Source organism: Sceloporus occidentalis, unplaced genomic scaffold, assembly GCF_023333645.1.
Source record: "Sceloporus occidentalis isolate IW3139 unplaced genomic scaffold, rSceOcc1.0.p SCAF_126, whole genome shotgun sequence".
NCBI classification, from domain to species: Eukaryota; Metazoa; Chordata; class Lepidosauria; order Squamata; family Phrynosomatidae; genus Sceloporus; species Sceloporus occidentalis.
The window spans coordinates 190,001-204,613 of NW_028317106.1; the positions used below are offsets into that span (position 1 = coordinate 190,001).

Genomic DNA, 14,613 nt, shown 5'->3' on the forward strand with positions numbered 1-14,613 from the left:
TCAGGAACCAAACTAAAAATAATCGTTAGGAGCAGAGTCCGGCGTTGGGTGGTAGAGAGGACAGACGGGGGGGGGGGTGAGACGGCGACGAGACGGCGACGCTCAGGAATATTATTCTGCAGAAATAACAGCTTTAATTTATAAGAAAAACTTACAAAAGGATCCTTCGCGGGTAAAAAGACGGCCAGGAGATTAAATTATCCGGAGAAGAAATATATTAATAAAAACAAAAGCTATGTAACGGTGACTCCGGGGGCCGCGCCGACGACACCAAAAGCTCCCGGAATGTAATAAACGTCCCTTTTTATAAAAAAATAGTAGTCACTTTCTAACACGGCGTGGCCCAGAACGCCCAAAATCGGTTTAAATAGCAGCAAAGTCGCGCGTGCGGAGCGTGGATCAGATGATATATCCCCGTGTCGCGATACCCGCTCAGCTCCTCCCGCCACGGGGCCGACCCACTCATTCCACGGCGAATCCGCACGTCTCCTCGATGGCCGTGAGCAGCTTCTCGTACAGCTTCTCGTAGCTCTCATACGCGGGGATGTCCACGCGGTTAAAGCTGGAAAGGAGGAGAGAAGAAGCCGTCACCAAACCCACCTTACGAGAACCCGGGACCCCCGACTGAAGCTGTAAAGCGGTCTTACCACGTGTGGGCTTTGGGGAGGTTGTTTGTGTTGGCATCAATCTGATGGATGGTGAAGAGCCTGGGGCCGGCAGCACCTGCGGAGGGGGAAAAAACCCTTTATAAATAACCGGCCACCGACGCGATCCACGAGCCCTCCTCTGGCCGACGTGGACTGGCGTGGGCCACCGTACCTTGTAACGCTTTGAAGCCTTGGAGAGGGACTCTGGAAGATCCGGTCACAAACTGGAGGAGCCGCGCTCTCCTCTCCTCGTCAAACGACTCGACGGCCTTCCAGAACCACTTGACCACGTTGCTGTCGGGGGTGCAGTGCTTCAGCCGCGTGTTCGTCTTCCAGTCGCTCACGTCGATCTTCCCGAGGCCACAGATTATCAGCTGCAAGAGAGCGCCACGGAAGCGATTGACTAAACACGTCGCAGCGGCTCGGCCTTAAAACACTTTTCCGTTAACGAAAAAGTTATTTCCGTAAACCTTTAAAGGACGCGAATTACAATTATGTGTGCACCGCCACGAATCCACGTGTCCACCACGAATCCACCGCTCCACCAACCACAGAAACACTATCGCCACGGTTCAGATTTACAAAGGAGCTGATGGGTGTCCCCCCCCCCAAACATATAGCGTAACATGCAACTCAAGACACCGCCCCCCCCCCCCGCGCAGCACGTGGCACCGACCTCCAGTTCTTTTTCGTCGAAGGCTTTGAGCAGATGCTGCGGGATGACCTCGTTGAAGCCTTTCTGCAGCGCCAGGAACTGCGCCTCGATCCCACGCAGGAACCGCCAGTTCACGTATAACCTGGAAACAGACCACACGGAGTTAGCGGGCCCGGGGGCCGACGATGGGGCCGCCGCGTGGCCGGGCCGTGGACACACATACCGGACGTATTCCTTTTTGGTCTCTTCGGTGACCGCGATGCTCTTTCCGTTGGGTTTCAGTTCATGTTGGATGAGCTCCCCGAACGCGTTGTGTTCCACGCAGAACGTGTGGTCCAGCACGGCCGTGATATCGTTCTCGCTGCGGAGACACGAGGAGCGCCTTAAATGCCACTTTCTTCCCGACACGAGCCACCCGAGCATCAGGTGACGAGCCACGCCCCTACCACTCCCCCCAGTTTGTACAGATGTACGGAATGTGTACATACCATCCATTAATACCCCCCCCCCTACACACACATGCCAACGGGCCACCAACTGACCACCCCCCCCCCTCCTACACACACGCCAACTGGGTTAACCCAGGCATGACTCACAGGATCCACACGAGGCTGTTATGAAGATCGGGATCCACGGATTCCATGTCGTCCAACGTGATTGGCTTCCCCAGCAGCTGCTTATAGAACGGCAGCGTGAACCCCCCGTCGATGTAGTGTCCGTGGAATACGGCCATCCCCATGATCCGCCCCACGAAATGGAAATAGGACAGATGTTCCTGGAAACGACACGCATTACGTTGAAGGATCCAGTACTGGACGTTATCCCCAAGCCACGATCCCAGGATTAAAAAACAAGGGGGGGGGGGGGCAGAAAGAAGCCACGCGTACCGGGTTCACGGCGGAGTCCGGGTTGATCTGCAGGGTGTAGATGTCGTCCCGCGAGTACTGGAAGAGGCCGTAGTACGGATTTAACATTTCGTGGGACAACAAATACAGCCATTCCCTGCAACGCAAAGCGGGGGGGTTAATAAAACAGATATAACGGCCCCCCCGAGCCGCCACATGCAGCGTCCACGAGGGGGGGGGGGGTCGGGGGCACAGTTCCATCTCGTTACCTAGCAACCCCTCCATAATCCAGACCCTCCTCGCCACGGAACTTTATCATCAGCCTCTTCCACAGATCCTTCGGCCTCATCTTCATCACCTGCCTGTAGGATTCCTACAACAAGACAGCCAGTCAGGGACCCGGTAACAGCCGGTACCACCAGCGTGCCACGCGTGTACAGCGGCGGCTACCTCAAAGATCTCCTCCCGTGACACCTCGATGCGGCAGTGGCCGGCCTGTGGCTGCTGCTGGGACAGCTCCTGGCGCAGGATCTTCAGCTTCTGCACGAGATCCCTCTTATAACGTGGCGCGGTGAGACAGTCGGCCTCGTCCGGCAGCGGGCACAGCGTGACCACCTCCTGTGGGAGATCCTTCAGCTGGTTCTGCCGGCTGCAAGAAAACCCACGTGAGACTACGCTGCGTGCCACGGAGAGACTCAATACCCCCCTCCTGAAACAAACTATGCCCGCGGGGATTAGTGCCACGGATATCCCGCCACTGAGGGGATCCAATGTGTTTCACGGGCAGGGAGCACGAGCCACGGGCAGAAGGGGTTACCGTTTTTATACAAACTAATCGGGATTCCTGGGGCGCGAGGAAATCCACGCCGGGGCCCCAGCCACTAACGCAAACCACGCGGGGGGCCGGATTGGAGGCAAATCTCTATTTCAAGCACAAAAAAAAGAAAATCATCCCGAGACATGCAGGGTGGGAGATAACAGTCCACGAGACGCCAGGTGGGACGTGCGCCACAAATAAACCGAAACAAGCCACAGCCTAAAGGCTCGGGGTAACTGCAGAGACCACGCTCAGTGGCCAATGAAAGAGCAGAGAACCCCGTGGCTTTCACTCACTTTAGCACCAGGTGAAGGTTGGCGGACAGCCGTGGATCCGTGAACTGCGTGGTCCTGTTGTTATGATCCACAAAGTAGACCCTCCCGGTTGCCGTGTTGCGGATTTCCCAGCCCGGGGGCAGCGGGCCGAGCTCCTCGCAGTTCACGTTGCCGAGATCCCTACAAACAGAGACGTGAGAAGGCGGAAAGGGCTGGACGGCGGACTCACCGGCGTGGGGGGGGGGGGGCGCCGACCACTTACCTCGGCACGCGTGGGTCATGCCACGTGCTGACCCCAGTCTGCGTGTGCAGGAAGTACACCTGGCCTTGCTGCGTGGTCCTCTGTTCTGTTAACAGACAAGGACAGTCACAGAGAGGGAGCGACATTAACCCTATTATATGCAGGATGGTCTGCAAGGGCCACGGAGGGGCCACCACTTACCATATCCTTCCGGCAGGTCGGGGGGGGTGTGTAAATGTGTCCTGCTCATATAGTTCCTGTGCCGCTGCGAGCGGACCCTCCTCTCCGTGAGCCGGGGGTCCGAGCTCTGCCCGCACGTGGCGCCGTTCGTCACGGGGACCGGTGCGTTGTCATCCACAAAGCAGCTGAGGGGCCGCCCTGGACTGGAGTATTCGGACGCCGGCCTGGAGAGAGGAAGCAAGCCGTGTCATCGAGTGAGCGGGCGCCACGGTGACAAAATCCTACTTTGCAGAAAAGGGTAGTAGATACGTGGGCAGACTTCCAGGGAGATGGTGCAAGTGAACACAAAGAAATAACGCGTGAAGAGAGATTCGGGGGCCGCGGAGGGCAAATTACTTACCGGGTCGGCCGCTCCCACTGCGTGGTCCGTGTGATGTGGTTCAAGTACTGGATGCGTCCGGAGGCCGTCCTCCTCTCCTCCCAGCTGCAATAGAGAGAAGCGGTGAGCGTGGACAGGAGAGCACGGGGGCCGCCGTGATTGGTGGCTCCAGTGGCACTAAAAGTAAAAGCTGCTCACCCGTCCGGTAAATCGTTATCAAACAAACGGCTGCAATCGACAACCTGCCCGCCGCTGCCGATCCGCTCTCGGGACTGGAGACTGACTGCGAGGAGAGAGAGAGAGACAGCCACTGATCCGGAGCCACGGCACCCAGGCCACGGGGCCACCGGCTGGCTCTCCCGATCACAGGAACCGGGCCACGGGGCCCCCGGCTGGCTCTCCCGATCACAGGAACCGGGCCACGGGCCACCGGCTAGGGTGGGTTTCTGGGACGCTGGTTGAGATGCTTACCAACAATCTGACCACGAACGGTATCATTGTCACTCGGGCCGAGCTTGCAGAGATCCAGTCGCTGATCTGCAGAGGACACGGAACACAAAACCACGTAAATTCCCAAATAAGCTCCATTGGAGCCGAGGCCGGGGTGTGGCAGCCACGCACACGCCACACGAAGCTCATCAAACTCCGGGGGCGCCACGTATACATTTCGGAACGTGGGAGGGGGGCATGCGATCAGTGTCACGTGTCCCGAGGCCACGAACGCGCAGCACTTACAGCCCGTGTCCTTCAGGCGATTGATGGCGTTGGACAGAAGCCGGACGCAGCCCAGGAATCCGGCTCCCTGCTTCTTGTGGATCTTCTTATGATTCCAAACGCTGATCGTGATCGAGTCCGACTTCCCGATGTACCTGCGCGGGGGGGGGGGAGATTCATTAACCCCCCCGCAGCTCCCCCACTCAGACCCGCTACCCCCGGCATTAACCCCCCGCAGCCCCCACCCCCCATTCAAACCCGCTACCCCCGGCATTAACCCCCCGCAGCTCCCCCACTCAGACCCGCTACCCCCGGCATTAACCCCCCGCAGCTCCCCCACTCAGACCCGCTACCCCCGGCATTAACCCCCCGCAGCTCCCCCACTCAGACCCGCTACCCCCGGCATTAACCTCCCGCAGCCCCCCCAGTCAGACCCGCTACCCCCGGCATTAACCTCCCGCAGCCCCCCCAGTCAGACCCGCTACCCCCGGCATTAACCCCCCGCAGCTCCCTCACTCAGACCCGCTACCCCCGGCATTAACCCCCCGCAGCTCCCTCACTCAGATCCGTTACCCCCGGTATTAACCCCCTGCAGCCCCCCCCCAGTCAGAGCAGTTACCCCCGGTATTAACCCTCCCGCAACCCCCCCAGTCAGAGCCATTACCCCCGGCATTGACCCCCCGCAGCCCCCCCAAAGCCGTTACCCCCGGCATTGACCCCCCCCCCCGATTTGCTCACAGGTCGTAGTGCTGGTTCCACTTGGGGTCGAGCGTGTTCCGCACCGTGTCCGTGGAGTGGCATTGCCCCGAGCCGTCCACCACCACCTTGGCGAAGGCGTCAGGGAGCCCTACAGTGAGTGGGAGAGGAAAGACAGGGAGGTAAAAACCTCACCCCGCTACCCCCCCCAAAAAAACAACACGATGCCCCCCCCAAAAAACAACATGATACCCCCCAAAAAAACAACACGAACCCCCCACTAAACCCCACTACCCCCCAAAAAAACACCACAATACCCCCCCCAAAAAACAACATGATACCCCCACTACCCCCCAAAAAACAACATGATACCCCCCCAAAAAAACACAATACCCCCCCCAACTACACCCCGCTACCCCCCTCCAAACACACAGAACGTGGAGTTGATACTCACTGAAAAAATCTTTCTTCACCAAGTTTTTCGCGCAGAGAACTGCAGAGGAAGCAACAGATCCGTTACTACATCACACGGGCCACGAGACGGGCCACGAGACGGGCCACGAGACGGGCCACGAGACGGGCCACGAGACGGGCCACGAGACGGGCCACGAGACGGGCCACGAGACGGGCCACGAGACGGGCCACGAGACGGGCCACGAGACGGGCCACGAGACGGGCCACGAGACGGGCCACGAGACGGGCCACGAGACGGGCCACGAGACGGGCCACGAGACGGGCCACGAGACGGGCCACGAGACGGGCCACGAGACGGGCCACGAGACGGGCCACATTATTGGGGGACACAGAGAGGCGGTTACGGAGAGACTGCTTGGATCCCTGCCGCACATTTGGGTAGGTAGGAGCCGTGGCAGAGCGCACCACGCAGGGGCCACCGATTCGCAGATCTCACCGCATGGGAATTCCTTTCATTTGTTATTTTGCCCGTTTCTGAAAAAAACTTTTTCAAGAAAAAGCCTAAAAATTTACACAGACAACGCGCCCCCCCCCCCCCCAGGGAGACCCCACTGACCACGCAATGGCGCCGTGGGGGGGGGTCAGCTGTTCATAGGCAGATTCTGCATGAAGTGCGGGGGTAAATCTTGGTTTAAAATACCCCAGAAGAGACAAACAGGATGCCCCCCCCCTCGGGGCTTTAACATCTGGGGGGACAGCCCATCCTGTCCCGTGGCTGCCCTGGCCACGGCGTCCTGTCGGGGATCCCAGACGGGGGGGGGGCTCAGCACACTGCTGGACATTTTTGCCATACCAGACAGCTGATTACATCACGCGCGGATTAACCTCTGCAGTGCCGAAGCCTGCCCAAGAGCTGACACCCCATGTGCAGGCCACTAAACGCCCAAACATCTCGTGAATGTTCCGTGGCGAGCCAGACCACCGAGCCCCCCCGTTCTGCTGTCCCTATACAACACGCGGACCCCTCAGGCAGCAGCAGAGCCACAAGCGGTAAGGGGTACCACGCCAGGTGCGGAGGCAGCTCGGCACGCCGGTGACGGATGGGTTAACGCGGGGGCCCGCTCTCCGTGGTATTTAGACTCCGTGGCTCAAGGTATTGTTAAAAGGCAGACAAAGGGCTTCCGTTGCAGCTCCCTGACTGCCGAGGAAGAGACTCCCGTGACCTGCTTTCCTTCGGCGTGGCTGCGCTGCTAACACGGGGGTCACCGGCCGGCACGGAGCGTGCGCACAGTACGGGGGCCACATGGGCAGGATGACGGGGAATAAGTGGGTGCAGAACGGTTCCGGGTATAACGGCGCGATTTACTGCCGTGGCCCTGTGATTAGCGCCGTGGCCCTTTAATGTGTAAGCGGCGCGTCTTCCTCAGTCACAGACCGTGAATCATTCCCCTCGTGGCCGCATCTCACGGCAAACCTCTCAGTAATTCAGTCCACCTGACGGGAGAGCGTCATCCACGCCGCCACGCATGTAGCCGGGGGAACGACACGGCAAATCTTTCTAACCAGCACCGGGGGGCCACCCAAGCCACTACCCTACATACAGAGACCGGTAACCAACGGCAACACGCGTACCATGGAGGACCACGTCCACGTATTCACCGGCATTACGAGGCTGAAGCCGTGAATAAAGAGCACTCGTCCACGTGAACTCTGTTTATGCCACGCCGCGCTGGGGGCCACGGAGTAAATAGGAGGACCAGAGATCAGCACCCCGCTAACGGAGCCACGCCGCGACCATCCACGGCACTGCTGGGAATAAGCCGCAGCCATCATCACCCTGCCACGTGCCGCACGTTTAGGGTTCCGATCTGCGTGACGCCTGCGCTGCTGAAGCCACCGTTGGCCACGGCGAGTAGTTTGTGGGACGGCGCGTCTCACAGCTCCACTTCTTATACGTGGAAGTCAGATGCCACGCAGCTCCAAGATACAAAAGATAACCCAGAAGGGGGCATTTATCTTTCGGGGGTCAAATAAAACATTTCATTTAAATATCTTTCAAAATGAGCCACGGGGGCCCAAAATACAGCGACTAAGGCGAGGGGCCACGGGCCCCGAAATACAGCGACTAAGGCGAGGGGCCACGGGCCCCGAAATACAGCGACTAAGGCGAGTGTGTGGGGGGCGGTGGCACGGAGTGGGGGGCACACAGGAGGGACCGGGGGCATGCAGATGGGACAGAGGAGGGGAGGGGGCCGGAGATCCCGGAGGGGGACTACATTTGAATATGTGGCAGGATCCAGGGGCCCCCCCTCCGTGCAATTAACTATTAGTCTGCCGGTACACAGTGCCAGGCTGTAGCACAGAACCGGAATGCAAGGCCTTACCGGTCAAGCGGAGCTTCACGGGTCCGTTCCGCCGGGATCCCTGGTTAGACATGGCCCCGAGAGGCAACGGGGCCGCGGAAAGCCGCCCTCTGGAGCCGAAATCAGGCCGGGAAGGAGATCGGTCAGGCGGTGAACGGAGGCCCGGATGTACCGAGCGGAGCCATGAGAGAGGAATGCTGGGAGTCTGGGGGAGGAGCCTGGGCTGGGAGAGGCTGGAGACTGGGCGGGGCCACAGGAGACAACAGGAAAGACAGCCAAAGCGGCAAATACCGAAAGCGGGGGCAGAGGGAAGGGGACGGGACAGGGGCCAATACCGGAGAGGGGGGGGGGGGACAGGGGCCAATACCGGAGGGGAGGGGAGGGGAGGGGCCAATACCGGAGGGGGGGGAGACAGGGGCCAATACCGGAGAGGGGGGGGGAGACAGGGGCCAATACCGGAGAGGGGGGGGGACAGGGGCCAATACCGGAGGAGGGGGGGCAGAGGGAAGGGGACGGAACGGGACAGGGGCCAATACCGGAGGAGGGGGGCAGAGGGAAGGGGATGGGACAGGGGCCAATACCGGAGGGGGGGGGGCGCCCTAATCCCTCTGTCCAGCATTACCAGGCGCAGCTCTTTGGGCCCCAGGGCCCTTTCTGCAGGGGAGGGACTGCGTATTAACCCTTACATTCCAAGACCCAGATGAAGGATGTACTGTAATGAGACAGAGGGGCAGATAGTATTGCACCCAGGGCAGGAGGCAGACCTGACAAGAACCTGATTGGACCAAAACTAACCTATGAGTCATGCTGGGGCAGTAAGTGGACCCCCCCCCCCATTCCTTCTACCACCTCTGGGGTTACTTGGGGCACTTACCCACCATTTACCCTAGAAGTGGGGGGGGGGGGGGGGGGGGGGACACACGACATGCCTGTATACCTGGCCCCTGCCTACCCCCTCCTCACAGAGTGTAAGCTCCTGGGGCAGAAATCAGCAATTTTAACGTTCAGATTTTTTACCATGCCCTGTTGTAACAGTACCACGGCCTCTGTTGGTGCCACAGCGGTCTATACACAGTAACCAGGTCTCCCCACCAAGAACCCACTACTGCCACTGCAGGTGACATTAACGACAGTAAACAGCCCCCCAGGGCCAGAAGCCACAGCACAATCCCCCCCCGTAAAGAAGAAGCAGCAGCAGACGGCGGATGTTGGAAGATATTTTATTGGAAATATAAACAGGCGGTCGGACACCAGAACCCCGGGCCACGGACAACAGAACAGGCACGTCAATGCAACAGCAGCCAAGGGGTTAATTAAGCCCACCTTTACTGTTTGCAGGAGAGCGAAGCCGCCCCCCCGACCCCCCTCAAACCAGGGGGCTGGAAACGGGCCGCTCCGATTCTAACCAGATCAGACGCAGTGGTTCTAACAGGAAACGTGGAATCCCCACTCTGTGCAAAAAACCCACCCCACGGAGCTAAAAAAGGGGTTTATTTACAGACATTCACAGTATGTACAGACAAAGTGCTACGACGTCACACGGAAAAGGACGGACGGACAGAGACGGTCAGACAGGAGACAGACGGACGAGGCGGCGCTCAGAAGTCGAAGGTGGTGTGAGTGCCCTCCGGGACCTGGAAGGTGTAGCCGTCGGACGTGGCCTCCGGGGCGATGGACGACTCTTCCTCTTCCTACAGAGAGACAACGGCACAGATCAGCAGGGATAACGGGGCGAGAACCCCCAGGACGTCCCAGCGCGTCGCCCTCGGCCCCCCACAGCCGGCCCCAGGTGCCACGTACCTCGGTGGAGAAGTATTTCTCGATCAGCCCCGCGGCCGATTTGTAAACCTGTTCATTCTCGTGGGTCTGAAGCGACTCGATGCGGTCGAGACCCCCGCATTCTTCCACCATCAGGCACAGCTTCTCCGTCTCCCCGAGTTTGTCAGCGGCCTGGAAGGGGGGGGGGGGGGGGGGGTATGTTAATATGGCGCCCACGAGGGGGGGAGGGGGGTACGGTGTTCGTTGTGTCTGTCTGATCCGTGCCGGCCACTTACGGCGAATACGTTGGTGAAGGCGTCCAGGACCACGAGCACCGTCTTACTGTCTTTGGCCGAGAGGAGGTTGGCGAGTGGCTCAATGACCCCGCACTGGACCAGGTAGATGATCTGATCGATGGTGCCACCGCTGGTGTAGTTGGTGACGGCCCACACGGCCTCCTTCTGGGTCTTGTAGTCTCCCTGCAGAAGGACACGAGGCTTAAGGCCGCAAACCCCGCGATATTGTGGTCTGGCTCAACCCATCTCTGGTATAAGAATTAGAGCTCCATTACCCCGACACGTGTCCCCGGCCACGAAACCGTTACCTTTCTGAGGATGTCCACCAGATACGGCAGCAGCCCGTGGTTGACCACCTCCTGGATCTGGTCCTGGCGCCCGGCCGTCACGTTGGACAGAGTCCAGGCCGCTTCCTTCTGAATGTTGTTCTTGTGGTGGCTGAGGAGGTCGGGAAACGCGGCCAGGGCGCCGGCATCGATCACCGCCTGGGTCTGGTCGTCGGTGCCGGTCACGATATTCCCCACGGTGCGCAGACACGGAGTCTGAAAGCGGGAGAGCCGGATTAGGACTAATGGAAGGTCTGGGGCAATTAACAGTGAAGAGAAACCCAGCCAGTCCCTCCACAAGTGCCGTGGTGGCCTCCGCCCCGCCATATGGGTTGTTCCTGTCGCGTGGCCCCTGGCCCCGACACTCACCACTATAGTCAGCTCCCCGCATCCAAGCAGCTGGACGACACGGGGCACCAGGCCGGTGCCCACCACCACGTCGATGCGATCATTGGAGCCGTCGGTGAGGTAGGAGACCGCCCAGCACGTGTCCGCCAGGACCTCGCGGTCATCGTGGTGCAGAAGCCTCACCAGCGTGGGCAGGATCTGCTGAACGGCTTCCAGCGGCGGGGCCGGGTTCTTGTTACGGCAGAGGTTAGACAGCGTCCACGTGACGTTGCGCAGGTAGCCCGTCTGGAACACAGGAGAGATGAACACGTGAAAAACACGGAAAGAGACTCAACGCACCGACGGGGGATGGGAGAATGAACCGACGAACGCGCCACGTCTGTCACCCAGGCCCTGGCAGTTCGTGACCGGCAGGGTTACCGTAAACAGGGCCGGTTTACTCACCGGCAGCGCAGAGAGATCCGGAACGGCGAGAAGCGCCAGCAGCGGCTGAACGGCTCCGTGTTTAATCACCAGATCGCGGTAGGCGGAGCCATCACCTGCAGGAAACGCAGCCATTAGAGGGCAGAAGCAACGCATGGGGCAAGTAAAATACCCCTCTGGGGTGACACAATGGGGGGCAGGTTTCCCTCCATACAGCCGACCGGTACCGTCACTCACCAGCTATGTTGCCGAGGGCCCACACGGCCTGCTCGCTGATGTGAGGATGAGACGAGGACAGCAGCGAGATAAAGGCCGGGATCGCCCCCCCGTCCACCACCGCCTTGGTCTGCTCCGAGTTCCCCGACGCGATGTTGGTCAAAGCCCAGGACGCCTCGAATTGCATGGGGCTGCAGTCCGCACGCCCCAAGAAGCCCACCAGCCTGGGGATCAGCCCGGCCTGTATGATGCGGTCGATGGGAGGCTCTCTCTCCCGAGACAGCAGCTTCCTGTCAACCGAGAGGAGAACGATTAGCCCAACCCGCGTGCCGCCGGAAATGGAGCGCCGACCGGCAGAGACCACTCACCTGGCAGCCTGCGTGGCCTGCAGCTGGATCTCGAGGCTGGCGTTGGACACGCCACGGACGATCTCTTCCACGCTCCACTGGGTGGATGTCTGGGGAGGAAGAGCACAGGCTTAGATGCCGACCGCCCGGAAGCAGCAGGAGACCAACTCCCATAATGCTCACCCAGCATTAACATGCGTTACATAACCGGCAGTAACCCCAAACCCACCGGTGTAAGGCACCCCCGGCCCTCACCTGCCCGTTCTGGTTCTTCTCCTGGAGCGGAGACGTGGACTCGTCGGGGAAGGAGCTGACGTTCCGGCGTTTCAGCAGCTGGTCGTCCTTCTTGGCTTTGCGGAGCTCCACGTTCACCTCGATCCTGCGCCGCCGCATCTCCTACAGGGAACAGACCTGTCAGGCCTGGGGGGGGGGGGGATAGGGAGACACCCCAGGACCCCCCCCCCCAGCCCAGGACCCCCCCACTCACCGACGTGTCCTTGCCCTTGTTCTTGAACTTGGTGAGCCGGAGGGCGGCTGCGTTCTCGTTATTCGACATCTTTACAGCAACGGAGACCACAGAAAACTACGAGACAGCAGGAGGGTCAGAGCAACAACTCCCAGTACTCCAAGCCATTAAACCCACCGTACACACAACTGCCATCAATGGATGAGAAAAATTACACTCCCCCCACCTGCACATTAGGTGGCAGATAAACGGCAGATAAACGGCAGATGCCCCCCCCCCCCCAAAGTGAAAACCCACAATAGGAGATCGCCCCCCCGAACTGCTCCGGGAGGGTGACCCCGATACCCCTCTTAAAATGCCCCGCAATCGGGGAACCACACCAGGCAGATGCCGGGGCAGCCCCCGGTACCCTGTACCCTGTACCCGGTACCCCGGTACCCTGTACCCCCGCCACACTGACAGCAGCCGAGCCCTACCTGTCACACCTCGCGTTTCTGGCACAATACGCCGGATCCCGGCTCGCCCGCGATTAAATGTCCCGAGCGGCCGCCACCCATTGGCCAGTTCGTGCACAAGCAGCTCTCTGACTGGCCCGTTTGAAAGAAGCCGGTAGGCGGAGGCCAAAGATTAACGCTCTGAGCACCGGACACGCTTCATGTGACTGGCAGCTCAAAGCACCAAATCACACAACTCCCAGCACTCACCCAAACCAATCACACAACTCCCAGCACTCACCCCAAACCAATCACACAACTCCCAGCACTCAGCCAAACCAATCACACAACTCCCAGCACTTACCCAAACCAATCAAACAACCCTCAGCACCTACCCAAACCAATCACACAACTCTCAACACTCACCCAAACCAATCACACAACTCCCAGTACTCAGCCAAACCAATCAAACAACTCTCAGCACTTACCCAAACCAACCACACAACTCTCAACACTCACCCAAACCAATCACACAACTCCCACCCTAACATAATCAATCACACAACTCCCAGCACTCACCCAAACCAATCACACAACTCCCACCCTAACATAATCAATCACACAACTCCCAGCACTCACCCAAACCAATCACACAACTCCCAGCCCTCACCCAAACCAATCACACAACTCCCAGCACTCAGCCAAACCAATCAAACAACTCTCAGCACTTACCCAAACCAATCACACAACTCTCAACACTCACGAAAAACCAATCACACAACGCCCAGCACTCACCCAAACCAATCAAACAACTCTCAGCACCTACCCAAACCAATCACACAACTCCCAGCACTCACCCAAACCAATCACACAACTCTCAACACTCACCCAAACCAATCACACAACTCCCAGCACTCAGCCAAACTAATCAAACAACTCTCAGCACCTACCGAAACCAATCACACAACTCTCAACACTCACCCAAACCAATCACACAACTCCCAGCACACCACGGTGTCACTGCCCTGGTCACTTCCACCAGGTGAAAGAACAAAGGGCTCTGCAGGGAAGGAGTCAGCGCAAAGCTCTGCACGGGAGGCAGCCTCTCTTCTATATTATTCAATATATTGGGAATTTTATATATATATCATTTTATATATTGGGAAGTATATGTTATTCTATATATTGAGAATTATATATATATATATACATATTATTCTATACATTGGGAATTATATATATATATAATTTTATATATTGGGAAGTATATGTTATTCTATATATTGGGAATTATATTTTATTATATAGTTTGAGAATCATATATGTATATTATTCTATATATTGGGCCCAGGAACACGCGTGAGCTGCACGTGGGACTGTTGTAACTTCGGCCCACACATTGCTGGCCTGTGAACGCAGGCAGACTTCCGATTAATACCGGCCGCTGCACGTTTCCCGGAACGCTCCTCCCAGTCAGGGGGCTTCCTACGGGGCCGCGCAGTAACTGAATCAGAGACGCAGCCAATTACAGTACCCACGTGCGTTCACACACATATGCGTTCCAAGCCTCCATCCTGTCATAGCCCTGCCCATCCTATCAGCTGATTATGGATACCATGGTTACTGAATGGGCGTGGTTCCAAGTACTCAACGCCTCCTTTACACGTAAGAAACGTCTGTAAGGCTGGCAGACATACGGTGACCCAGTGGCCTAATGGATAAGGCATCAGCCTCCGGAGCTGGGGATTGTGGGTTCGAGTCCCATCTGGGTCG

At 58.5% G+C, this 14,613-nt stretch overlaps 2 protein-coding genes and 1 non-coding gene across 4 annotated transcripts; 1 reads left to right on the forward strand and 2 right to left on the reverse strand.

Moving 5' to 3' along the window:
* Positions 1 to 462: 462 nt before the first annotated feature.
* LOC149281877 (E3 ubiquitin-protein ligase SMURF2-like) lies at positions 463 to 8,299 on the reverse strand. The gene is made up of 19 exons (XM_089498771.1): positions 8,248 to 8,299; positions 5,904 to 5,942; positions 5,492 to 5,600; positions 4,775 to 4,908; positions 4,511 to 4,576; positions 4,238 to 4,322; positions 4,061 to 4,144; positions 3,682 to 3,884; positions 3,502 to 3,586; positions 3,261 to 3,419; positions 2,598 to 2,796; positions 2,417 to 2,520; positions 2,190 to 2,304; positions 1,899 to 2,077; positions 1,526 to 1,663; positions 1,324 to 1,444; positions 820 to 1,021; positions 648 to 723; positions 463 to 562 (listed from the first exon to the last, which is right to left on the reverse strand). The coding sequence occupies exons 1-19, from the start codon at positions 8,297 to 8,299 to the stop codon at positions 463 to 465; spliced, it is 2,250 nt and encodes a 749-aa protein (XP_089354897.1).
* Positions 8,300 to 9,824: 1,525 nt separating this feature from the next.
* On the reverse strand, positions 9,825 to 12,496 carry LOC149281878 (importin subunit alpha-1-like). Of its 2 annotated transcripts, none has more exons than XM_089498776.1 (10): positions 12,428 to 12,496; positions 12,196 to 12,336; positions 11,962 to 12,050; positions 11,615 to 11,883; positions 11,399 to 11,493; positions 10,976 to 11,239; positions 10,589 to 10,822; positions 10,281 to 10,463; positions 10,027 to 10,176; positions 9,825 to 9,917 (listed from the first exon to the last, which is right to left on the reverse strand). In XM_089498776.1, the coding sequence occupies exons 1-10, from the start codon at positions 12,494 to 12,496 to the stop codon at positions 9,825 to 9,827; spliced, it is 1,587 nt and encodes a 528-aa protein (XP_089354902.1). The 2 variants fall into 2 exon arrangements, with proteins under 2 accessions (XP_089354902.1, XP_089354901.1); XM_089498775.1 differs by having other exon boundaries at positions 9,825 to 9,913; positions 10,020 to 10,176.
* Positions 12,497 to 14,540: 2,044 nt separating this feature from the next.
* On the forward strand, positions 14,541 to 14,613 carry TRNAR-CCG (transfer RNA arginine (anticodon CCG)). The gene has a single exon. It is a non-coding gene; the product is annotated as a tRNA-Arg (tRNA).

What these genes read in the sequence shown, in the direction of transcription:
- LOC149281877 (XM_089498771.1), bottom strand. Translation starts at nt 8,299, where the DNA reads ATGTCTAACCAGGGATCCCGGCGGAACGGACCCGTGAAGCTCCGCTTG. An exon ending in CGTGAAGCTCCGCTTGACCG is followed by an intron (nt 5,943 to 8,247) that starts GTAAGGCCTTGC and finishes CTTCCTCTGCAG; the next exon opens with TTCTCTGCGCGAAAAACTTG. An exon ending in ACCAAAAAGGAATACGTCCG is followed by an intron (nt 1,445 to 1,525) that starts GTATGTGTGTCC and finishes GTCTGTTTCCAG; the next exon opens with GTTATACGTGAACTGGCGGT.
- LOC149281878 (XM_089498775.1), bottom strand. Translation starts at nt 12,496, where the DNA reads ATGTCGAATAACGAGAACGCAGCCGCCCTCCGGCTCACCAAGTTCAAG. An exon ending in ACAAGGGCAAGGACACGTCG is followed by an intron (nt 12,337 to 12,427) that starts GTGAGTGGGGGG and finishes TGTTCCCTGTAG; the next exon opens with GAGATGCGGCGGCGCAGGAT. An exon ending in GGCCCTCGGCAACATAGCTG is followed by an intron (nt 11,494 to 11,614) that starts GTGAGTGACGGT and finishes CGTTTCCTGCAG; the next exon opens with GTGATGGCTCCGCCTACCGC.